The following is a 26,734-nucleotide window of genomic DNA, read 5'->3' on the forward strand; positions in this document are numbered from 1 at the left end:
GCAGCAGAATCTCGGGGCGGGGGCAGGGGGCCCAAGCTTGCATTTTTACAAGAGCCTCCGGTCACTGCTAAGTACCCCAAGGATGGGGGGGCCTTTGTCTCGCTCGTCGCCTGGGCCGGCGCCAGGCTGCGGCCTCTGCACCCGGAGCTCGCTCATGCTGTGCTCTTCCCGCGGCTCTGCGCCTTCTTTCTCCCTCCAGATCCTGCCATCAAAGCTCGGCTACTGCCTAGGTTTCAGCCCCGTTCTCCCGCGCAGCCTTCGCGTCTCGCCCTACGTGGCCCTCCACACGCCGGCTAGCGGCCCCTCCCGGTACAGGGCCTGCCTGCCCCCGCCGCCGACCGACGGTGTGCGCCACCGGAAGTGACGCCACCTGTCGTTGGAGCGCTCCCGCCCCTTCCGCCTCGGCGCACCGCCCAGGCCTCGCCCCTCGGCGCTCCCTGCCCCTCCCCGTCCCTTGTCGCTCGCTTTCTGTCAGCCTGTCGCCCTCTCCCCTTCTCTCCTTTCTCACGCTTCCTCTCTCGCACCTGAGCACACGCACCTGCCCGGGCCCGGCTCCCTCTCCCTCCTTCCCTCCTCCCCCTCCCTTTTTCCCCGCCCGGCCGGAAGGCTCGGGTCCCGGCCGCGGGAGCCTCGTGGCTGCGTCACCGCCTCCCCCCAGACAAGATGGACACCGCCGAGGAAGGTAAGTCGGCTGCGCAGCGGCGCCCGCGCCCTCGCAGTGGCGCCCGGGTTCGGGCCCCGAGCCGCGCGGTGTGCGGCGCTCGAGGCGAGCGGGGGCGGGGGGGGGGTCGCGGCGGGGCGGGTGTCCGGGCCGTTTGCCCGCGGGCTGGTGCGAGGGGCGGCTGAGCCCCTCGGCGGGGCGCAGAAGGTGACCCCCCGCGCGTCCCCCGCCGTTTCCCGCCCGCATCGGCAAGGGGGGCGGGGACCCTGCCCGGGCCGGGCGCTTGGGCCGCGCCGGTGCCCGGAACCGGGGTGGCTTTCCCCCGCCGCCGCCGTCGCGCCTTTCCCCGCAGGAGGGGGCCGCTGTCGTTGCAGCTTGAAGTACGGGGGCGTTTTCCACACCCTTCCCCCACTCGATTTTGTCTTTCCTTATGTCCTTTTGCCTATTGCTATGCAGGCCCTAGCCCCTCGCCACAAAACTTCTTTGTTGACTTTGAAACTTCGCGAAAAATACCCCGACAGATGACGGCCCACTGAAGTGAACTCACCCCTGTTTAAAAACCTTGCCCTCTGCTTGCCTACCCCTAAAGAATTTGTTTACTAAACGGGGAAGAGGAAGGCCTAAAGACATTAATCGGAGGAGGGAGGCTCTTTTGTTTTGATGTGTTTTGCATTCTTTACGCCAATAAGCCGGGTTTTGTTTGTTTTCCGAGTGCGTGTGTTTTGGGTACAGTTATTTGGAACAAATTGATCTTTGTAAACTGAATACACAGGATATAAACAGCCAAAAAAAAAAACAAAAAACTACACTTTATGAGTATTGAAATGCATTTTCCCCCCGATGAAGGTAGTAGGTTATTTTTAAGCAGTTTGTTTTTAGAGTCTAAAATAGTGAATTTATAGAGGAAATTACGAAATTATTCTGCTTAATGTTCTGGTTATCAGTGCAAATACTTTTGTACTTTACGTATATTTATGTGGGGATAAGTGTCTTTCAACCTTATGGATTACGTTTTTGGCGATTTTAAATGAAAATATCGAATACTGTCGTGTAGTGCAATAATGAGTGATAAAAAGTTTAGTATTATCTGTGTAGTGAGTTTGTAAAACTTGAATTATTTTTTAAAGAACTCTTTCTTTAATAAAAAACCTTAACTATAGTGACATGTGGCACTTGACAGTTTACAAAGCATAGTCATGTACATTCCCATTTGATCTTCATGACAGCCCTGTGGATTAGATAGGTATTATCTTTTATAGATATGGAAATTTAGGTTTATTTTTATTTATTTATTTTTGAGACAAGGTCTCGCTCTGTCGCCCTGGCTACAGTGCAGTGTCGTCATCATAGCTCACTGTAACTTCAAACTCCTGGGCTCAAACAAGCCTCCTGCCTCAGCCTCCGGAGTAGCTGGGATTATAGGTGTGTGTCACCAAGTCCAGCTGATTTTTCTGTTTTTTTGGAGAGATGGGGGTCTCACTCTTGCTCAGGCTGGTCTTGAACTCCTGGCCTCAAGCAAACCTCTGGCCTCAGACTCCCAAAGTGCTGGGATTATAGATGTGAGCCACTCCCCCCCCCCCTTGTTATTTTAATAGCTTGTCCAAGGTTCACACAGGTAGTAAGAGACAGATTTAAACCTAAGTATTCTGATTGCACATAGTCTCTCTTTTATTATATCATACTTGAGTTTATTAGATACACTGGGTGAAGCTAATTGTCACTGGAAACTCCTTTGGAAAAACTAGTAAAGTGAAACTGCTGAAAGTTAGGAATTACATTCTTTTTGACAGGTGGTCCTTGTAAATTTCCACCTACATAGGTTTCACATCGTTTTGGATTCAGATTTTAAAGAATATATCTAGTACGGCATGTATTTGTGTATTTATCACTTGATATGTACTGGCATATTATTTAAAATTCCCATTCTTTTGGCCAGGGCACTTAGTACTTACATATGTTTATGGAACCACAACAGTCATTGGTAATTCAGGAATTGCAGAATTTCAGTGTGTATACGGGACCGTGAAAGGAATATTTTCAGTGTACTTTCTGGGCTTAAATATATTTTTTCCCTTGTAAATTTATAATCAGATAAGGCATAAATGATATTTATTTATTGATTTGAACATTGTTCCCTATTAAAATAACATATACTGAGGACTCGTGTGTACTTCACTAAACACTTACATCTCATTTAATTTTCTCAATATTTTTAGCTAGGTAATTATCCGCATTTCACAGATGTGGAAACTGCAGGCTAGTGTGATTAAGTAATTTGTCCAAGGTCACACAAGTAGCAAATGTCAGAGGCAAGATTTAAACTTATGTCTGTCAGACTCTGTACTGACATTAGATGGTTATAAGTATATACCAAGCGTCCAATGTTGAAATAATTTATTTTTGTCACTCCTCATAGAATGAATCATTTATATTATTTAACAGAAACTTTGTATTGCATTTGTTTTATGAAACTGTTTGTCATGAAATGAAAATGAATTTTGCAAAATTCCAATTTGGAAGACTTCTGAAATTTTCACAATTTAAATTTAACTTGAAATAACACTTGAAGGAAAAGGGAGGGTAACAGAAGATTAAAAATGCTAAAGTGAAGATGTCAAAAAGCTTGTAAACAACTGTTCTATTTATTAAGTCAGTTATAGATTATTTTGTAAATTTAAAAAATGCAATTTAAGTTTTTATCAGATTACAAAAAACAATTTTTTGTGGAAGGTCTGGAAAATATGTGTAAAAACAAAGAAAATTAAATTAAAAAAATCTTTTTATCACCCACTGTTGAAAACACTGATAATGTTGTGGTTTACCTTTCTGTTTTTTAGAAAAAATATTTTAATATTCTGAGCAAAGAGATTGTTACTAAAATACAGACCATGCAAATAGAATGTAACTCTTCCCTCCTTTTAAAAAATAACATGTTTTCATCTACTGATACCATATATAAAGGTCAGAATGTTTTGTATTTGTAGGAAACAATACTGAATTCTGTGATTTTTTTTCCCTTTCATAATAAATGTTTGCTAGATTTTACAGATCTCTAAAGGGTTTAGTGTGTTAAATTGTATTTTTGTAAAATCAATAGGTTTATAATCCATTCTCATAATGCAAGGGATGGGTAAACTCTTCTTACTGTTTTTATGTAATTTGTATGAGTGCAGGTGTGTTATGTAAACTGGTATCTGTCATTAAATCTTTAAACTTCAGAGCAGGAGGAGACCTTAGATGTGCAGCCTCCCCATTTTTATGGACTAGTACTCTGATCCTGTAAAGCATTGAGATTTCTCAATTTGAGAAAAAAATCTGTCATTTGCTCAAGGATAAACATGTTTTTAAAGGAAAAGCACTGCAATATTGGAATAGGTGTTACAAGCAAGTATTGATGTGTGAAACTCTCATAAAGATTATTGGCCGCACGTGGTGGCTCACACCTGTAATCCTAGCACTCTGGGAGGCCGAAGTGGGAGGATCGCTCGAGCTCAGGAGTTAGAGACCACCCTGAGCAAGAGCAAGACCCCCATCTCTATTAAAAAAATAGAAAGAAATTATCTGGACAGCTAAAAATATGTATATTTTTATATAATTAAAAAAAATTAGCCATGCATGGTGGCACATGCCTGTAGTCCCAGCTACTCGGGAGGCTAAGGCAGAAGGATTGCTTAAGCCCAGGAGTTTGAGGTTGCTGTGAGCTAGGCTGACGCCACGGCACTCTAGCCTGGGCAACAGAGCTACACTCTGTCTCAAATAAAAAAAAAAAAAAAAAAAGATATTATTAAACATTTTGCCGTAGTAGAATGCTCACATTAAAGCTCAGTGATATATAAAGCTGATTTTTTTTTCACTTTAGTAAATTACCATTTACATTAGCAAACATAATACAAAATCTTACCAGTAATTTTTTTATGGGATACCAAGGCAATTGTTATGCTTTATGGAACATATTCATTTGAAAGGTATGAAGCTGAAGTGTATTGCAGTTGATCATGTTCTAAATCCACTATGGGAAAAACTTGAGGGAACTTAATTTTGGAAGAAGTGAGTTAAAAGGATGAGAAGTTGGCAGCATCAACATCTGGTTACCCTCTTTCTAGAACTATATGATCTTTCATCTCTGTTTCTATACATATCTGCTTCATTCTTCTTACCACAGATCAATGTTCTTTGCTTTGGCATGCTTGTGACCAAGCGAACGTGCATTTATTTCACAAATGTTTATTGAGCACGTGTTAAGAGCCAGGCACTATTTTATGTAATTGGGCTAGGCAGGGAACAAAATAAAGTCCCTTCTTTCATGGAGCTTATGTTCTAATTGTTAGCTTGATAGGGGAGGAAGAGAAAACAAAATAATGTAATAAATTATATGGCATAACTAGATGTTTATAAATGCTGTAGAGAACAGTAAATTGGGAGGGAATAAGAAGTGCCAGGACATGAGGGCAAGGCTTGCAGTTTTAAATATAGCAGTGAAAGTAAAGTGCTGAGGAGCAAAGGAGGAGTTGTTAGCCATGCAAATGCTCAGTGGGCAGAGCATTCTAGGCAGAGGGAATATAGCCTATGTGAAGTCTCTGAGATAGGAGCGTACCTAGAGTATTCAAGAAATAACCGGGAGAGCAGCGTAGCTGCAATGGAGTAAATGAGTTGTGGGAAAAGTAAGTATAATACGAGGTCACAGATATCACGGGGCCAGTAGTGCATGAGCATTTAAGACTTCCATTGACTTTTACTTTATTGAGATAGGGAGCTATGGGAGGGTTTTGAGCAGAGGTGAGACATAAATTGTCTCTTCACTCTTTACTGAATATACAGTTGGCCCTCTGTATCAGTGGGTTCTGTATCCTTGGATTCATCCAACCTTGGATTGAAAATACTCAGGGGGAAAAAAAAAGAATGGTCGTGTCTATATTGAACATGTATAGACTTTTTTCATTATCATTCTGTAAACAATACAGTATAACAATTATTTACATAGCATTTACATTGTATTAAGTATTATAAGTAGTCTAGTTATGCTTCAAAGTGTAATTGACCCTTGAGCAACATGGATTTGAAGTGCCTAGGTCCAATTACGCATGTATTTTTTTCAATATGTGCATTGGAAAATTTTTTGGAGATTTGCAATTTGAAAAAACTTGTAGGTGACCCCCGCCTAGAACTGTAAAAAAAAATTAAGAAAAAGGTATGCCATGAATGCATAAAATTAATGTAGATACTAGTTTATTTTGTCATTTGCTACCATAGTATATACAAAACTATCCTAAAAAGTTAAAATTTATCAAAACTCACAAACACAGAGACCATACATGACACCAAACATAAAGATGCAGTGTTAAATTTTAACTGTATAACAATTAACTGTAATGTGTACTGTACTACTGTAGTAATTTTGTAGCCACCTCCTGTTGCTATTGTGGTGAGCTAAAGTGTTGTGAGTATCCCCTTAAAATATGTTGTGGCACTAATCATCTCTATGTGAGCAGTTCATCTCACCAGTACATTACATATCGCAGTAAAAGATGATCTCTTGGGGTTCTTGTGTATTTTTCATCATGTTTAGTGCAATACCATAAACCTTGAATAACACCAGGGGACCCATATGAAGTGCCCCTATTGATGCTGGAAGTGCTCCCAAGAAACAGACAAAAGTCATGACATTACAAGAAAAAGTTGAATTACTTGATAGGTGTCATAGATTGAGGTTTGCAGCTTTGGTTGCCCACCATTTCAGATAGTTCATCTTTTAAACAGACATAAACTTACGGTACAGTACTGATTTTCTTTTCTTTTTTTTTTTTTTTGAGACAGAGTCTCACTCTGTTGCCCAGGCTAGAGTGAGTGCCGTGGCGTCAGCCTAGCTCACAGCAACCTCAGACTCCTGAGCTCAAGGGATCCTCTTGTCTCAGCCTCCCGAGTAGCTGGGACTACAGGCATGCACCACCATGCCCGGCTAATTTTTTCTATATATATTTTTAGCTGTCCATATAATTTCTTTCTATTTTTAGTAGAGATGGGGTCTCGCTCTTGCTCAGGCTGGTCTCGAACTCCTGAGCTCAAACGATCCGCCCACCTCGGCCTCCCAGAGTGCTAGGATTACAGGCGTGAGCCACCGCGCCCGGCCAGTACTGATTTTCTTAATAACATTTTCTTTAGCTTTATTGTAAGAACACAGTATATAATACATATAACACACAAAATATGTGTCAATTGACTGTTTTTGTTATTGGTAGGGTCAATATTAGGCTATTAGTATGATAGTTTTGAGGAGTCCAGAGTTATATGTGGATTTTCAATTGTGTGAAGGGTTGGTGTCCCTAACCTCGAGTTGTTCAAGGGTCACCTGTATACAGGAGGATGTGCATAGGTTATATGCAAATACTGTGTCATATATGAGACTTAAGCAAGTGTAGATTTTGTTTCTGCAGGGGTCCTGAAATCAGTCCCCCACAGATAATAAGGGATGACTCTTCTTGCTTGATTGACTCTGAAACCTAAATTTCTGGGAGCTAATCTAATTGGCTCATCTTGAGTCAAGTGCCTGCCCTTGAACATGTAGCTGGATAGTGGTGGGAAAAGGTAGTGTAAGAAAAAACTCATGAGTGGCTGTGTCTATTCTTGAGCTGGGCAAACATTCCAAAAGATACCTGCTACATTGTTGAATTATAATACTTAGGTTGAAATGCTGTAAGTGATTAATGCTGGGCTATCGTCTTCCAGATACCTACTTCCTATTTCTTCCAGACCAAAAGTATTTTAGTGGGTTTTACTTCTCTCCTGTAAGGACACAAATATCACTTATTTTTAGTGTAATACAGGCAGAATGGAAAGAGTTCTTAAAAAAGGGAACAGAAAGTAAGACCCCAAGGGAAAGCTTCTTAATTGAGACTATATTTTAGAATGCTATTGCAGGAGGGTAGGTAAGATATTGTAGGAGTTTAAATTAAGGCAGTGGGAATGGAAAGAATGGGAAAGAAGAAACAGACCAAGGTATGAGGAAAATTAATAGACCATAGTAATTAATGAGGTGATTAAGAGAGGAAGAGTTAAAAGTGATTGATTTTTAGTTTTTCATCAACCAGGAATGGGAAGAGATAAGTCCAGTTTTAGATGTTGTTCTAGTTTGCAAGGGCTACCATAACAAAAAGTGTCACAGGTTGAGTGCTTAAACAACAGAAATTCATTTTCTCACAGTTCTGGAGGCTAGAAGTCTGAGATCAAGGTGTTGACAGGGTTGGTTTCTTCTGAGGCCTCTCTCCTTGGCTTTGTATGTGGTTGTCTTCTCCCTATGTCCTCACGTGGTCTCTCTGTGTCTATGTCCTAATCATTATCTTCTTTTAAGGACATCAGTCATATTGGAGTAGGGCCTGCTCTCAGGACCCCACTTTAATTTAATCACCTCTTTAAGGACCCTGTCTCCAAATATATTCTGAGGTACTGGAGGTTAGAGCTTCAACATACGAATTTTGGGGTAAGTGGGGGACACACAATTCAGCCTATAATAGAAACAGTGAGTTCTTGAAGGCTTGGAAGACACTGAAGCATTCCCTGTACACTTATTCTTATAACTTAACTTCATTTTATTAATAATATCCTTTTTACTTTTTTGTCTTTTTTTCTTCCCAACTCCCACCTTATGGTGTATTCCTTAAAGATGGAATCAGGTTAATAAAATAGAATTTACCTTTTTTAGCATGCCATTCTAACACTTTGAGATAGAAGGTTTGGAGATTCCATAGCATTTCTGCTTTCTTCTCCATTTACCAAATATTGAATACGTACCTACCATGTACCTAGGACCTATGCCAACAGTGTTTCTTGTATAAATTTCATTTCCCTAAGACATTGCAAAGTGTCTAGAGACACTTCTGTTGAATGGGACAGTTTCAAGACCATTGATACAGAGCAATGGTTGTCAAAGTTTGGTCTCAGGGCCCTTTTACACTCTTAAAATTGAGGACCTTAAGGATTTTTGTTTACAAATATAACTTTATGATAAATAAGTATATTTCTGAAGACAAAAATCTGTAGTGAGAAGAATAGCATTGTTTTAAATTTTTGCCTATTTCTCTTATGTCTGGATTATTAGAAGACAGTTGGATTCTCTGCCTTTGCAATTACTCTGTTACCATATGTTTTGGTTAAGGTACATGAAAATTTGGCTTCACACAGATATATGATTTGAAAGATGAGTCTTATTTTCAGATAATTTTGTATGTTCTTCTTTGATATTATGCCAAAACTTAACAAGTGGTAGGTTCTTAATCAATGTTGTATGTGAAAACATGTCAGTTAACTTATAAAAATTAAATCAACTGTTTAAATACATTGGTTTGATAGTATGAGATAAGAGAATTCAGAAATAGACCCACACATATGTGGACAGTTGGTTTTTGACAAAAGTGCAAAAGCAATTCCATGGAGAAAATACAGTTTTTCAATAAATGATGTTGAAATAATTGAATATACATAGGCAAAAAAAATGAACTTTGAGCTATAACCTGTACTATATACTAAAAACAACTCAAAGAGATGTTAGCTCTAACTGAAAAATCTAAAACTATGAATCTTCTAGAAGAAAATATAGGAGAAATTCTTTGTGATCTTGGCTTAGGCAAAGATTTCTTAGGTATGGCACCAAAAACACCATGTGTAAAGGAAGAAGTTGATAAATTGGATGGCATCAAGATGATGAACTTCTTTTAAAATTTGAAAGACACAGTTAAGAGAATGAAAACAGGCCACAGAAAATTTTTGTAAAACATTTCTAGTAAAGGACTGAGAGTAATAGAAAACTCCCAAAACTTAATAAGAAAGCAAATAACCCAGTTTAAAAAAATGACCCAAAGATTTGGATAGACACTTAACCAAAGAATATATGCACATGGCTATTAAGCACATGAAAGGATGCTGTTAATCATTAGGTAAATGCAAGTCAAAATCATAATGAGATACCACTTCACGCCCACTAAAATGCCTAAATTGGAAACTTCAGTTGTTGCTGATTGAGAATGTAAAATGGTACAACTTATTTTGGTAGTTAAAAATTAAACTGAGTAACCATATGACCCAGCATTTCCATCTCTAGGTACATACCCAAGAGAATTCAAAATACATGCATTCACACAAAAAACTGTATGTGAGTGTTCATAGCAGCATTATTCATACTGGCCAAACAGTAGAAACAACCCAGTATCTATCAACTGATGAATGGATAAATGTGGTCTATCCATAAAATGGAATTTTATTCAACAGTGCAAAGGAATAAAGTACTGATACATGTTACATATTGGGTGAACCTCATAAACATTAGGATAAGTGAAAGAAGCCAGTCATGAAAGATCACATTTTTTAAAATATGGTCCAATTTGTATGAAATGTCCAGAATAGGCAAATCTATAGAGGGAGAAAGTAGACTAGTGGTTGCCTGGGGCTGGGGAGAGCAGATGGAATGAAGAGTGAATGCCAGTAGTTATGAGATTTCTTTTTGGGATGATGAAGGTGTTCTCAAAGTAGATTATGATGATGGTTGCAGAACTCTGTAAATACACTCAAAACCATTGACTTGTACACTTTTAAGTTGGCGAACTTTATGATACACAAATAATGTCTCCATAGAGCTTTAAAAGTTAAAACTACAATGAGATATCACTACATACTTATTGAAGTAGCTAAAATGGTAATATAAAGTATATTATCCAAGTGACTATACCAAGTATTGGTGAGGATGTGGAACAACTGGAATTTTCATATACTGCTGGTGGAATGCAAAGTGGTACAGCACTTTTTTTGCGGGAGCAAGAAACAACCCTCCAGGGTGCAGGTGAGCCAAGGTTGATGGGTGGGCATGCAGAGGAAGTTGGGACATCATTGTGTGTACCTGTGCAAGGCCTAGAGTGTGCTGGATCCTCATCGGTAGGGCTGTGAGAAGAAGGAAGGTGGTCACTAAAACAAACCTACTAACTGCAGGAGTAAGAGTGCCCCCTTCCTGTTGCCTCTAGGATGTCCCTCCAGCACCCTCTACTGACAAAGTTTAAGTGCCAAAAAAAAAAAAAAAAAATGGAGCTGAGAGGAGACACATTGATAACTGGCTCACTCCTGCTGAGACTGTCTGAGTTATTGCCTATGCTGCTGAAGCTGGAAGTTGCCCACTGCTGCTGGCAGAATCACCACCATGATGGTAGTTCTCTAACTGCTGCAGGAGTCCCCAGTACCTACAGTTAGCTGCCACTGCTGGTTTTTAGAGCCAGAAGTAGAAAATGGTTTTGCCCTTTCCCCTCCTTCTTCTGATCTCACAGAAGTGCTTTTCATTGACAGAATCTAACTCAGCAAGGAGGCCAGAAAATGCAGTGTTCAGGCTTCCAGGACCAGCAGTACAGGTGAACTGTTAATTTAGTAATGATAGTAACCGGAGAGATAAGAATATAAATAGAATCATATAGTATGTAGCCTTTGAGTCTGGCTCCTTTTAACTTACTATAACGAGTTTGAGATTTATCCATATTATTGCATGTATGAGTAGTTAATTTCTTTTTATTGCTTAGTATTCTGTTGTAGGGATGTACCATAGTTTGTCTGTTACCCAGTTGTGGAATTCTTTCATTGGTTGTTTTCAGTTTTGGGGAATTATGAATGAAACCATTATACATATTCACATAGGTTTTCGTGTGATTATAAGTTTTAATTTTACTGGGTTGAATACCTATGAGTAGGATTGCTGGGTTGTATGATAAAAGTATTTTTTTTTTCCTTTTTGCCATTTTCATAGGTGTGTAGTGGTATCTTACTATGATTTTTTTTAAAAAGTTATTGTGGCAAAGTATACATAACAAAATTTGCTATTTTAGCTATTTTTAATTTTGTAACAGCATTAAGTACACATTGTTGTACATGCATCACCATTTTATTGTGATTTTAATTTGCATTTCCTGAATGACTTCAACATTTGTTTTATTTGTATTCTTCCTTTGGTGGAGTATGTGTTCAGATCTTTTCCCTTTTTTTGTTGTTTGTTTAACATTGTTAAGACCCAAATTAGTAAGCTGGACAAGGAACTTGAACAGATAATTCTTAAAGAAATAGAACTTGGTAAAATGTGGAGAAATGTTCAGCTTGGCTAGTCATAAAACTACTTTTTAATTTGCTGCCATACTACTTAGTTCTTTTTTTTTTTTTTTTTTTTTTTTTTTATTTGAGATGGGATCTCACCCTTGCTCAGGCTGGTCTCGAACTCCTGAGCTCAAACGATCCACCTCGGCCTCCCAGAGTGCTAGGATTACAGGTGTGAGCCACCGCGCCCGGCCTACTTAGTTCTTTTTTATCCTTTATAGTTCATTAATATAATGTGTTTTACTAAAGGGAGCATTCTACTGTACAAGTGGGAGAATATAATAAAGTTGGAGGAACAAATAGTAAAGGTAACTAGAATATTGGCATTATTAAAAAATACAACATCAATATAACTCGATCACATGATGAAGGTAGTTGGGGAGGAAGTATGATAAAATCAAATGGAGTACTGTTTTGGAACTGGGAGTTAAGTTTTTAGTGCACATCTCCTCACTTGCTTGATAATTTACCTGGGTCTCAGTAACTGCAATGGAATCAGGTTTTGGCTGTGACAATTGAGTAATATCTCAGATCGCTCGCATACTGTTTTCTATTGAGTTCTATGTTGCCTTGGATGTGTTACCTTACCGTACCCCTTTCTACCCCAGTTTCCCAAACTATGAGTATTAGGATTCAATGAAATAATGCATTCAGAGTGCTTAAAACTGTCTAAAGATGCTAGGCACTAAATAAAGGCTAGTTTTTACTGTCAATCAAAATTTTTGGGTTTTTTTTTGAGGGAATGTCTGTAGTCTTTTTAAATGCCTTCATTAAAGGTTCTAAGTACATTATACCAAATAGGAATTAAAAGACATGAAAGATCAAATGCCAGTTAATTAAGATTAATTTTGAGACTAAGAAAACATCAATTTGGATTTATTTTGAGGAGCTAGGATAAAATTAATTTTCCTTTCCTTTATCTTCCTTTTTCTCCTAAGACCCAATGGGGGGGGGGCGGACACTACAGTAACTTAAAGATTTTTCTTTTATGACGTCTGTGTAAGGTTGTTAATGAAAATAATGCTTTATTAAATAAATGATCATTTTAATGTTTATAAGACATATTTTGACTTAAAAGCCTATAGCAATAGAGAATGCATATTAACCTATTTATTAGAATTATTTGTATTTCATTATACAGTTGGCTAAATGTGAAAATATGTAAAAAGGAAGATTTTTAAGAGTTATTAATTACTGCTCGGGAATAGTGGTATGTTAGAATTCCCTTTAGGATGTTTTTTTCCCACTAGAGACCTGGTCTGCCATTGTTTTCATATAATCAAGACTATTTAAAGTAACAAATGGGCCGGGCGCGGTGGCTCACGCCTGTAATCCTAGCACTCTGGGAGGCCGAGGTGGGCGGATCGTTTGAACTCAGGAGTTCGAGACCAGCCTGAGCAAGAGCGAGACCCCATCTCTACTAAAAATAGAAAGAAATTATATGGACAGCTAAAAATATATATAGAAAAAATTAGCCGGGCATGGTGGTGCATGCCTGTAGTCCCAGCTACTCGGGAGGCTGAGACAGGAGGATCGCTTGAGCTCAGGAGTTTGAGGTTGCTGTGAGCTAGGCTAACGCCATGGCACTCACTCTAGCCTGGGCAACAGAGTGAGACTCTGTCTCAAAAAAAAAAAAATAAATAAATAAATAAATAAAATAAATAAAGTAACAAATGGATTAATGCACTTGTTCTTCCTCTGGAAGAACAATTTTGGAAATATTTATTTATTTCACTTAAAAATGATAACACACTCATTGTGTGTTATTATAAACACTATTTTTTCATGAAAATAACTATATTCCAAACCCCCCAAATTGGTGAGAAGAGTGGATATATTTTATATTTGCAAATCTCTTTTTAATGTTTGGTTTAATGGGAAGCAGCTGGATTCTTTCCCATCTGTGCCTGCATTCATTCTTTTGTCTCATATAATCTCTAGAGAACACTACTCTAAAGTGGCAAGACAATGAGAGTAAAAAAGAAAGTGTTAGTATTACTATGAAAATGGTTTTGAACTTGCAGTCTCTGAGTGAGCAACTCTGGACCCCAGGGATCCCAGTTCTCTACTCTAGACCAAGAAGAGCCCTAGGGCTTGATTTTAGAGTTGTGTTTGCTTAGTATTGTGTTTGTTGGTTTTGTTGTTCAGAAGGGTGGAGATCTTCTGAAAAAGCAGTGTCCAGGTTAATGCATGTGTGTCTCCATCTCTAAGTGTAGAGTTCTGGTATCTCTGCCTCCCATATCCCCTCTCCCCGAGTTCCGTCGCTTGCCTGCTGGCCAACCCCTTGGATCCTTGGAGTGAGTGAGCATTGACTCTTATGGAAGAGTGCTCCCTGGAGTTTGCTGCTGCTTTGCTCTCTGCAGCTTTCTCAGGCCACACGGCACTTGGTCTCCTAGGGGGCCTCCGTGGGGGAAGTCTACATCGTGGGGTAAGCCCACCAAACTACCAACCAGCTATATCCACATGGATATCGCTCCTCCTATTGTCCTTGCATCTCACAGGCATCGGTGTGCCAGTAAGGGCTATCCTTGTCCTACTTCAGTCCATATTCAGTGGCCAACCAGTCACTTTGTTCCTGGAGGGCGATGTGGCAACTCTCATTCATGTGAGTGTGGCTGTGTGCCTGCTGTCCCCATCTGCATGGTGTCCCTTTGCCAGGCTGTAGCTGCTATGTTCTACTTCCTGTTTCTGCAGTGGAGGGCAGGCTGGGGAGATTGGACCCTATGTCTGCCCGTCTGCTCTCGCACCCATCCTGCCTGGTAGACCGTACAGTAGCACTTGTTTTCTCAAAAGTTAATACACGGGCATCTAAGTACTCTACAGTGATGTTGTGAATGGCTTTGGACGTGCATTAAGCTACCTAGATAACTGGTGATTCTAGAGCTAGTATGTGCCCACGGCGGCCAGCGGTCTTGGTGATTCTAGGTAACCTAGAGCAATTGCATGGCCCTATGGCACTTTTAGATGGCAGTTGCAGTGCCTACCTTGGTGACCACGGTGACTGGGAATCCAGGTGATGAGGAATCTTGGTTCCGTTCAGTTCTGCAGAAAGATCCTGATGGAGTAATACTCCATCCAAGGAAGGCAGCAGGTGCGCAAATTACCCTCTGCGAAACTGAAACCGGGAGGGCAATGATGATAAAAAAACAGGACTCTTCTAAGGCCCTGTAATTGTAATGAGTGTACCTTAAATCCTTTTAAGGAAGATATATTGCAGGGCAAGTCTCGTGCTGGCAGCCATGATAATCCCAGTTTCAATGCTGTGTATTGAATTTGGTACAGATATTAATAAAATGTTTGTACTTGGATCTTAGGCTCTACTCAAGGTCCACCCTGAGGAAGTTTCCACTCCTTGCCTCTGGGCACCTTATGAGCTCTTAGCTGTTTCTCTGGGGTGGAAGCACACCCTGGGAGAAAATTACAGTGTTCAAATAGGGTGTGGGCTACCCGGATACCGCTTGTTGGAATCATGGAACGGGAGGTTGGTTCTATTTTGTTTATGTCGGAACTTTCAGGAGGCTGATTAAGCAGGACAATGGGGGTGTCAGTATTGTATAGCTAGAGGTCAAATCTTGGGCCAGTGTAAGACAGACCAGAGTGAAAGCTTTTGCCAAGGATGTTTTCATTAATTAAAGATGAAGGTGAAAGTGGGAGGTTTAAAGAGGTTAAGGTCCCGTGTAATTCTGACTGTAAACGGTGACGATGCCGATCCGATGGCAGATTCTGGGAAACCAAAGTCCTTTGGATGGTGGTAGGGGAAGGTCTGGTTCCAAAGCTGAAGTTGAAAGGCACCTGCAGTGGAATCTGCGCTTCATTTGACTCAATATGGGCAACCTCCCCTGGCTCCATTGTGGACAGGATTGATTGGTCATTGATCGTTCTTCCATGGATGGGGGTGCTGTGTGACTTTTCTATGTTGATGGAGAGATTTGCCTAGTTAATTGATAACCAGGGAGACTACTGTGCTAACCAGTCCAGTAGGTGTCACTGAGTGCTTGGTATCCTGTAGTTTAGACAAGTGGCATTGAGCCACCAGAGATTGAGCAGCCAGCCAGTTAGGCAGTCAGATCCCTTAAGTCCATTAGTGATGGGGGTCAGGATTGCAGTTATTTCCCATTAATGAGGAATTCCCTGTAAGAGAGCAGGTCAAAAGCCTGCATTAAGTCCCTGTCCCTTGTGCACGCTGCCCATCCCGCCACCCCATTTGGCCACTTGGGATTGGCAGTTGACCCTAATGGGTAGCTGAGAAGACCACCTAAATAAAAGTTGTAAGAAGCTTTAAAGAGCCAGGGAGTGAGAGTGCAAAGGGTCAGTTGCCAGTGTGAGGGATCATTAGGGGTTCCTTGGGATCCTCTGTGGTGCTGCATCACAGGCCACTGCGGGCCACTCCAGGCAGGAAGACAGATGTGGCGCTAGCACTGCTTGGTGCTGGGCGTGAGGGACAGGCTGTGATCCTCTGGCGGCGAACCCTTCAGCCCTTCTGCTTAACGCAGCCTCTGGCTCACCTCTCTGTGGTCTGGCGCCTTCGTGGCTTTTGGGTGTCCTCTCCTTCCAAATTCTGAGCACGAGGGAGTGCGCACGCGTATGCGCATGCGCACAGCTGTGGCTTCCTAGCTCTAGCTCTTTCGTGGGGACGTGATGTGGAAGGAGTGTTTATTGTGCCCGCCTGCTACCGTTACAACGTTAACTTCTCTAATGTGTTTTTGTGGGGTTTAAACTATTAGGACTTTTAACTGTTAACCTGTTAGGGCTGGAGTTTAAAACTGTTAGGACACTGGCAGGGCGTGGTGCCTTCCCCTGTAATCCCAGCGCTCTGGGATGCCGAGGCAGGAGGATTGCTTGAACCCGGGAGTTTGGTGCTGCAGAGTGCTATGATAGGGACCGCCACACTGCCGCCTGGGCGACTGAGCGAGACCTTATACTAGAACACGCACACACACAATGGTGACCTGGTTTTGCATATTTCTGTTAAGTATTTGTTAGTTATAGGAGAGTGTAGTTTTAAATAAAACCAACTGTTCCTGGTATTTTCAACTAGGATTTATTTACAGAGCTCTCATTTAAAGGAACGACTTATCTTTTGATACATTATTTAGGATTTTATTTATTTATTTTATTTTTTATTTTTTTTAAAGACAGGATCTAACTCTGTGGCCCGGGCTAGAGTACACTGATGTCATCATAGGTCACTGCAACCTCAAACTCCTGAGCTCAGGAGATCCTCCTGCCTCATCTTCCCAAGTAGCTGGGACTACAAGTGCATACTACCACGCTGGGCTAATTTTTAAAAAATAGAGACGGGAGTCTCCCTAATTTGTTCAGGCTGATCTTGAACTCCTGGCCTCGAGCGATCCTCCTGCCTCGCCTCCCAAAGTGCTAGAGATTATAGACTTGAGCCACCGTGTGTGGTCTATTTAAGAAAGTTTTTAGTTTCAGATAATATACTTGAATATCATCTTAATCACAATTTTCAGTTTTCCGAGCTATTGATTAATGTTTTGCCAAGTGATAGATTCTTGCTTTAGCATACAATATTTTAGTTTTTGGTCGTCTGTTGTCATAAAAGTTATAACCAAAGGAAATTCAATTTTTATTTTTCATTAACAGACATATGTAGAGTGTGTCGATCAGAAGGAACACCTGAGAAACCTCTTTATCATCCTTGTGTATGTACTGGCAGTATTAAGTTTATACATCAAGAATGGTAAGTCATACTTGTATTTTTTAAATTATTATGAATACATAATAGTTGTGTATCTTTAGGGTACATATGATGTTTTGATAAGGCATACAACATGAAGTCATACTTTTAGAAAATTGTTTTAAGTCTGAGTTTCAGTTTTGTCAGTAAGAGGGATCATTTCAATGAATTTTATCTATAATTAGTTATTTTTAAAACTTTGATTGTAAAAATTCAGACATTTGGAAAATAATTTTTCCATCATTCTTAATACCATGCCTATTACTTTGATACACTGTCTTCCAGGTGCATGTGAGTACCCTTTTGTTTATTTCTACCACGGAGAGCTTATTTTGTCCATTGGAAGTGTTAGGGTTTTCTAGTTTTTCTTGGCATAATAATGGCTTACATTTATGAAGTGCTTTGTGCCAAGAACTTTTCTCAATGCTTTACACATCTTAACTCATTTAATCCTTACAAGAAAACTATGAAGTGGAGTATTACTATGCAGATGAAGAAACTGAAGCATAGAAAGGTAAAATAACTTGTCCTAGGCCACACAGCTAATGGCCACACAGTTAATGGCAGAACCAGGATTCAGACCTAGCTATCAGGCATCATTATTATCAGACCAGTATTGGAACGGATGTTAATGCTTGGAAATTCTTTTGTATTCATTTAGCTTTGAGGAGATTACAATTTAGATTAATTGAACCTTTTTAATAGTAGGAATACATATTGTTTTTATCTTCAGCTGTTGTAGTTCTGTACTTAGAAATCAGTTATAAAAAGTTAAGAATATTCTAAATTTGAAATTGCTAAAGCTCTGTGATAATGTAAAGTTCTAATAAAAGCAGAACATTAGTTTCCAATGAAACCTTAATATTTCTTTGTTGTTAACACTATACTTATCAGTGTATTTGTAATTACAGCTTAGTTCAGTGGCTGAAACACAGTCGAAAAGAATACTGTGAATTATGCAAGCACAGATTTGCTTTCACACCAAGTAAGTTCTTTAGAAGTTTTCACTGCATTTTCTTGGTTATTACTGTCAACATTAAGGTGTTTAAGCAGTTTTAAAGCACCTATTTTTAACTTGTCTTCGATAGTACTAGGAAGTATTGCTCTTCTGTTTAGGAAAATATTTTTAAAACTGCATACCATCTTTTAACACACACATACACGTGTGTGTCTGAAATTTAATTTGTAGGGTGTTTTTGTTTTTACTTTTAATTGCAGACAAGTTGAAACATATGCAAAGGTATAATGGGTCCACATGTATCCGTCACTTAATTTCAACTCAAGGCCTTTCTTATTTTACCTATCCTCTCATTCTCCAACTCTCCATCCTTTTTATTATAAAACAGTCCCATAATTTATAATTTACTTGTACATATTTCATTATGTATCTCTAAAAAGCAAGGATTCTCTTTTAAAAACATAAATATAATACCATTATCCACCTAGAAAAATGAAGAGCGATGTTGTGATTTCATCAAATATCCAATAATGTTCAAATTTGGACTATCTTTTGAGTTAGAATTGTATAGGTTAGAATAATAGTAATAAAGTTTTAAGTATTTTTTTTCCATGAGACTAGCTATTAAGCCCAATATTTCTTAAGCTTCTAGTAAATATTTTGCAGGTCTTTAAAATTTTAATTAAAATTTCTGTGCTTATTGATTAATATTCAGTATCATTCATCTTAAGTAGAGGACTGTATTGGTAAATTTTTAAAAATTTGAAGCATAATTTTTCTTCTGAGATCTCATTACATTGCCTTCCTCCCACAAAGGTTTTTTTGTATTTTAGTTCTTTTTTGAAAGCACCATGAGCTACTCAGTGTAAATGCTGTAAATGGGTGTTAGTTTTACTTTGTTTTTATTTGATGAATATAAATGATTAAAGTTATTACATTTTCACTTTTGGAGCTCTACATTCATCATCAAAGAATGTCAATTCTGTTGTTTTGTGGTCTTTAATTTCTGTAGCACAGAAAAGCTCTACAGCTTGTTAGGACAAAGACTAAATAGTTGAGTATCTTTATGAAGTGCAGTTGATAGGAAATACGCATGTGGGCTTTTACTTTGAGGCCAATACGAGCTTGTTTTGTATATTTTAGTTTTCATTTGACATGTGTTTGCTTCATCTTTCTCAAAAACTCTTTATTACTGGTTTAATGACTTGCTCTTATATACTTAATATCCTTTGAAGTTAGTGATCTGTGGGTGGGTTGTAAAAAGTTGCCATTTGTTAATTGTTTATTGTTTTTTTTTTTTTTTTTTTTTTTTGAGACAGAGCCTCACTCTGTTGCCCGGGCTAGAGTGAGTGCCGTGGCGTCAGTCTAGCTCACAGCAACCTCAAACTCCTGGGCTTAAGCGATCCTACTGCCTCAGCCTCCCGAGTAGCTGGGACTACAGGCATGTGCCACCATGCCCGGCTAATTTTTTTGTATATATATATATTTTAGTTGTCCATATAATTTCTTTCTATTTTTAGTAGAGACGGGGGTCTCACTCTTGCTCAGGCTGGTCTCGAACTCCTGACCTCGAGCGATCCACCTGCCTCGGCCTCCCAGAGTGCTAGGATTACAGGCGTGAGCCACCGCGCCCGGCCTAATTGTTTATTGTTTATAGGTGTGAACAGTTTATGACAGTGTTCTTGCAAATTTTAGATCATTAGTTTTAAAACCTTATATATCATAATTCCTTGTTTAGGCTTCACTGGAGAAAGAGTTGCTCTTCCTATGTGTTCTTTCTGAGTTACTTATGGTAGAGCTTTTTAATAAGCATTAATTTTTACTGGAACCATTTTAGAAGGGAATCTTTCTAAAATTTGGTAGAACCTTTCTTTTTCTGAGTGTGTTGAACCAACCACATTTTGCAGAGCAGTGGGAAGATCTGAATTAATCATTTGAAATTTTAAATATTATACTAAAATTTGGAGGGTGGCTGACAAATGTCATCGGGTTGTTTGCTCCCACGTGAAATGGCTCTGCTGCAGATTATTTGTGCTTTTTGAGTGCTGTGTCTAATGCTTGTATTTGGGGGGAGTTCTTTTTTAATGACGTGCCATAAGCTCCATCTTTTGCTCCTGTTTGCTTTATCTGATCTTTTATAATAAATTTGAGAAACCAGATAATTATACTGTTTGAATGCTAAAATATGTGTAAATGAATGTGGTATGAAGTTCATGGCTGAGTGAAGGGTGTGAAATAATCTTTTTTTCCTGTTCAGAGTCCTTTTTTGGGTTTAATTTTCACATTTCACTTGTGATTTGCCTCATAAATGATTTCTTGGGTAAATGTAATATTGTAACTACTTGATTCATTGTTTTTATAGGGAAAAAACTAAGCATAATTCAAATATTAAAAGTTTAATTCATGCCTATTTTATATTTATGAGTTAAGCTATTTTTAAATCTTCATGAAATTATATGTACTTTATTCCTCTTATAGTATATTCTCCAGATATGCCTTCACGGCTTCCAATTCAAGACATATTTGCTGGACTGGTTACAAGTATTGGTACTGCAATAAGATATTGGTTTCATTATACACTTGTGGCCTTTGCATGGTTGGGAGTTGTTCCTCTTACAGCATGTAAGTATTCATGCCCCTGGTTGTAGTTATTTAAACATTGTGTAACTATTCAGTATTATAAAGTAATATTGCATCATATTATTGTTTGAATGATGTTTAATTATTTGATATTTTAATATCATATATTAGGAAAACCTCATTTAGAAAACATTTGTCTGAACCAAGAATGAGTTTTTTAATAGGTCAGTTTTTTTAATGAATGTGGGAAAGGAAAACAGTGTAACAGAGGCTAATAATGAAAGTTCATGAAAGAATTGAAAAATCAAACCATATGCAAAATCAAACCATAATTAGAAGAAACTCAGATTTTATTCTTTGAAGTATACTAGAGCTTTCAAGGACTGTAAGATATGGATTCTTTTGGGATTCCTCCTCCCCCCTTTAAAAAATACTCACATATCTAATGGTCCTGAATAATTGGAAGGCTCATCTTTCAGATAAGGAGGCTCTCTGGGAGATTGGCATACTAACCAACCCTCTTAGGTGATCCCTTTTGGGTTCTTTGTTTTTAAAGACATGGAGAGATGTAGATAGTATATGGATGGCAGAGTATATAGATACGATTCCTCAGAGTTAAACAAGATTTTTGAATTAGTATAATTAATATCCTCATGTCTCCTTAAAACAAGATAAAATGAGCTTGATCACCTGTGGAAATGAGAATCTTGGGAGATACACCAAATAGCAGAATATAGGTACTGTTGAAGAGTGAATTAGTGAGCTAGGAGGTTAAGCCAAGGAGTTCTAGCATGTAACTCAGAGGGACAAGTCATTGCACGTATGAGAAAAAAATACTGTGAGATGGAGGCTAGGTCCAGTTGTTTCAGTATGTGTCTAATAAGTAGTTCCACAAGGTAAAAGAGAAAATGGAAATGAGGAAATGATTGACCTCTTTTAGATTGAAAGAGAAAGCTGACTGTGATAAAGGAAGAAGAATCATAAACTGGACACATTGTCAATTTTTCCAGAGCTGGGTAGAATGGTGATGGTTATAGAGGTATAGGGATAGTATGCTTCGAGATTATCCTACAAAGTAAAGAATATCAGACTGGCATCAGACTTAAAATTTGCAACGTTGAATGCTAGAAGACAGTGGAAATTTGACATGGTTTTGAGCCTAAAATTCTCTTCCTGCAAATTCTTCTCAGATGGAAGAACGATATATAGATGGTTCAATAACTGTAAGGGTTTGGAAAGTTTACCACCTTAAACTTCTTATGAAAAAGTTGTTTGAGAATATATTTCACTAAATGAGCAAGGAATCAGAGAAAGATGTGAGAATCAAAGATAAGAAACAAGTGATTCTTTGTTTTTGTTTTTTAAGGCAGAGTTTTACCCTGTTGCCCTGGCTAGAGTGTAGTGGCGTCATCCTAGCTCACTGCAACCTCAATCTCCTGGGCTCAAGTGATCCTCCTGCCTCAGCCTCCTGGGTAACTGGGACTATAGGCATACACCACCACGCCTGGCTAAGTTTTCTATTTTTTGTAGAGATGGGAGTCTCACTCTTGCATAGGCTGGTCTCGAACTCCTGACCTCAAGCGATCTGCCCACCTTTGCCTCCCAGAGCGCTAAGATTACAGGCATGAGCCACTGCAACAGTCAACAAATGCTTTTTGTAGCTAAGTCTCAGTTATTGTTAATTCTACAGTAATTAGGAGTTCTTAATAGCCTGGAACTAAAATTCCACATGATCTTAAAATGGGAGAAATTATAAGGGAAGGATAGAAATGAAAGCTTTTTGTTTGTCTTATTTGTGGGGAGATTATAAGTTCTAGATATAGATAGAAAAATAGAGAGTAGCTATGCATTAAAAATGTAGGGGTAATCAGAGTCCAGAACTAGACCCACACCTGCATTGTTACCCGATTAACAACAAAGGTGCCACCACAGTTCAGTGGGGGAAAGATGGTCTTTTCAGTAAATGGTATAGCATCAACTGAATGGCCATATGGAAAAAAATGAACAATCATTACCTCAGCCTGAGACAAAAAATTAATTTGAAAATGAATTAAAAGCCTGAGTGCAAAAGTTAAAACAAAAAGAAACTTCTAAAAGCAAATATAGGAGGATAATATAAGAAAATATTGATGAATTGGACTTAATTAAAATTGAGAACTTCTGTTCATCCTCAGACACTTTTAAGAATGACAGGCAACCCACAGAGTGAGAGAAGATAATTTGCAATACACAGATCCAACAAAGGACTTGTATCTAGAGTATATAAATCAGTGAGAAAAAGCAAGACAACCCAATAGGAAAGTGGGCAAAAGATCTGAACAGGTGTTTCCAGAAAGAAGATACCTAAATATAGTAGACCCCCCCCCCATATCCGAAGGTTATGCAGTGCTGACTGCAAAACTCGAGCACCCATAGATTTTGGTATCTGAGAGTGATTCTGCAACCAATTCCCTGCAGATAACAAGGGATGACTGTAGCCAATAAACTCATGAAAAAACTCTCAGCATTATTAGTCATCAGGGAAATGCACAAGAAGAATGGTTAAAATTAAAAAGACAGTACCAAATGTTGCTTAGGATGTAGAGTATCTGGAACATGCATACATTGAGGGAGGGTACTGTATATGTTATAACCACTTTGGAAAACTAGCAGTATCTACTAATGCTAAATACTACAAATAGCTTATGATCTAGCACTTTCATTCCTAGGAATTTAGCTTACAGGAATGAGGGCTTTCTGTCTACTAAAGGACATGCTTAAAAGAATGATCACAATAGCTTTAATAGTTAAAAACCAGAACCAATCAAATGCCTCTTAATGGTAGAATGGATACATTGTGATTTATTCATACAGTGGAATACTACATAGCAGTGAAAAAAGAGCTGACTATTGTGACATGGAATAACATGGATAAATTTTGCTTCTTTGAGAAAAAGAAGCCAGGCACAAAAGAGTATGGATTGTATGATTGCACATATGTGAAATTTAAAAACAGGTCAAATGCATTTATAATGGTAGAGATCAGAATAGTGATTACTTTTTGCAGAGGCTATTGACTAGGAAGGGGCTCAAGGGGAAGCATTGAACATCTTGATGTGGGTGGTAGTTACCTGGACATAAACATAGGAAGAATTTACCCAGTTGTACACTTAAGATTTATATAAAATGCACCTCTATAAAAATGTAACAAAACTTGGCTGGGCACAGTGGCTCATGCCTGTAATCTCAGAACTTTTGGGGGCTGGGGCAAGAGAATCACTTGAGGCCAAGAGTTTGAGACCAGCCTGGGCAACATAGAGACCCCATTTCTACAAAAAATCAGAAAAATTAGCCGGGCGTAGTGGTGTGTGTCTGTAGTTCTAGCTACTCAACATGCACTTGAGAGACTGAGTGGGAGGATGACTTGAGCCTTGGAGTTTGGAGCTGCACTGAGCTATGATCACGCCACTGCACTACAGCCTGGACAACAGAGTGAGACCCTATCTCTGTATTATTATTTTTTTTTTTTTTGAGACAGAGTCTCACTCTGTTGCCCGGGCTAGAGTAAGTGCCGTGGCGTCAGTCTAGCTCACAGCAACCTCAAACTCCTGGGCTTAAGCGATCCTACTGCCTCAGCCTCCCGAGTAGCTGGGACTGCAGGCATGCGCCACCATGCCCGGCTAATTTTTTGTATATATATATATTTTAGTTGTCCATATAATTTCTTTCTATTTTTAGTAGAGACGGGGTCTCACTCTTGCTCAGGCTGGTCTCGAACTCCTGACCTCGAGCGATCCACCCGCCTCGGCCTCCCAGAGTGCTAGGATTACAGGCGTGAGCCACCACGCCCGGCCGACCCTATCTCTTTAAAAAAAAAAAAAAAAAGTAACAAAACTTTAGTGTAACTGTTAGAAGAATAGAAATAAGATGATCAATTTTCATCCTAGGGAGTGGGAGAAAGAAACAGCAAATAAAATTTGGAAAGTTCAACCAAAGGCAGGAAAGAAAGGAAGGGAAGGCAGAGGGCTGGAAGAAAAAGAATAAAAGATGAAAATAAATACATCTGTAATCATAAGGGTTTAGATTTCTCTATTACAAGATAGAGCCTCACAGTTTGTGTACATATAAAACTGTTCAACTAAAAGAGATAAATACAAAGCAGCACAAGTTAATCCTAAATAGATAGAAAAATAATTTTGTTAGCAAATGCCAACAAAAAGCAGAAACAACAGTCAGAATGGAAAGCATTATATAGGACAAAGTGTTATACTTCATATTAATAAAAGTCATAGTTCTTTTCAGGGATGTTTCGTTAATAAAATAAAAAAGAAAAAAAAGTCATAGTTCATTGACAGAATAAAATTAAAGAATGTTTATACATCAGAAAACAGAGCTTTCAAATATATGTAAAGCATTCACAGTCATAGTGGAAGACTAACATGCCTCTCTGAAATCAGTAGATCAAATAGTCAAAAATAAGTAAGGACTTAGAGAATTTAAGTAACACAATTAGCTTGATTTCTATTCTAATTTATTTATATATAATAAATATGTACACACAAATGTAGTTTAAATTACATCACACAATGCATATTCTGTAACTTTTATGTTTAACTTAGCAATGTACCGTGGCTGCCTTTCTATTGAATTGCATGTTCTGCCACCTTATTATTTTAATGGATGCAAAGCACTCTATGATAAAGAGGCCTAACGTTTATGAACCTATTTACCTATCTACAGACATTTGGTTTGTTGTCAGTTTTACTTTGTTACATGCATTCTTTGAGTATTTCATACACATAAGTAGTAATTTCTATTACAGAAAATCTTTCTCTACCTTTCCGTTTTTTTCCATGAGTAGAGACAGGGGTCTCACTATTTTGCCCAGGCTGGTCTCAAACTTCTAGCTTCAATGATCTTCCCGCCTTGGTCTTCCAAAGTGCTGGGATTACAGGCATGAGGCAGCACTCCTGACCTACCTTTTCATTTTGACTTGGCTTTTGAAAATAGCCATTGAAGTCACTGAAAATTTCTAATACAAGGCTTCAGGGAATGCTTTAAACTAATACACAAGTACTGGTTTGAAAGGAAATCTCTGCTTTTTACTCTTGTGCCCCATTTTAAAATCTGTGGCCTGTTACGTCAGTCCCTCTAGAATTCTGCCTTTCTAACTAAAAACCATTCTGCCTTTTCTGACTAAGAGGATAAGGGGGTGGCAGTGCATTCTCCCATACTTCATCTTTTTCCTCAATGGCCAGAATTTAGGGATAAGATATTCTAAGAATTTAGAATAAGATATTCTCTATTTGAGGATATGAATCTATGCTTTTTAAAAATTGATTGTCAGGTAGCCATTGGTGGCATTGTAGCACATACTCTCCTAAAAAAAGATGTCTGCCTCCAGAGCTGAAACTGTATTTCCATGAGCAGAGTTAATGAATTCTGGACTTCTAAATTAAAAAAAAATTCTCCATATTATAATTTTGGAGATCTTCACTTTAGATTTTCTGTTTTTCAATAGGCCGCATCTACAAGTGCTTGTTTACTGGCTCCGTGAGCTCACTACTGACACTGCCGCTAGACATGCTGTCCACGTGAGTATTGAACCTGTGTGACAGTGACGATTGCACAAAGTAGCTAATGCTTGGTTTTTTCCTTCATATTTTTTGTTATAATTCAAAAATTCTTTTTCTGTTCTAAGGACAATAATTTATGTCTCTTATCCTACTATTTATAGCTATAG

The 26,734-nt window shown here is 38.8% G+C and overlaps 1 protein-coding gene across 1 annotated transcript in view; it reads left to right on the plus strand.

Annotated features, from left to right (window-relative positions):
* The first annotated feature begins 461 nt into the window (after positions 1 to 461).
* Positions 462 to 26,734, plus strand: part of MARCHF6 (membrane associated ring-CH-type finger 6) — a 72,935-nt gene continuing 46,662 nt past the window's right edge. The window contains exons 1-5 of the mRNA XM_069492758.1: positions 462 to 682; positions 17,381 to 17,477; positions 18,386 to 18,459; positions 20,911 to 21,054; positions 26,513 to 26,585. Of these exons, the coding sequence (XP_069348859.1) occupies positions 664 to 682; positions 17,381 to 17,477; positions 18,386 to 18,459; positions 20,911 to 21,054; positions 26,513 to 26,585 (407 nt within the window). The 5' untranslated portion in view covers positions 462 to 663. The remainder of the gene's footprint in view (positions 683 to 17,380; positions 17,478 to 18,385; positions 18,460 to 20,910; positions 21,055 to 26,512; positions 26,586 to 26,734) is intronic.

This window comes from Eulemur rufifrons, chromosome 17, assembly GCF_041146395.1.
Source record: "Eulemur rufifrons isolate Redbay chromosome 17, OSU_ERuf_1, whole genome shotgun sequence".
In the NCBI taxonomy this organism is placed as follows: domain Eukaryota; kingdom Metazoa; phylum Chordata; class Mammalia; order Primates; family Lemuridae; genus Eulemur; species Eulemur rufifrons.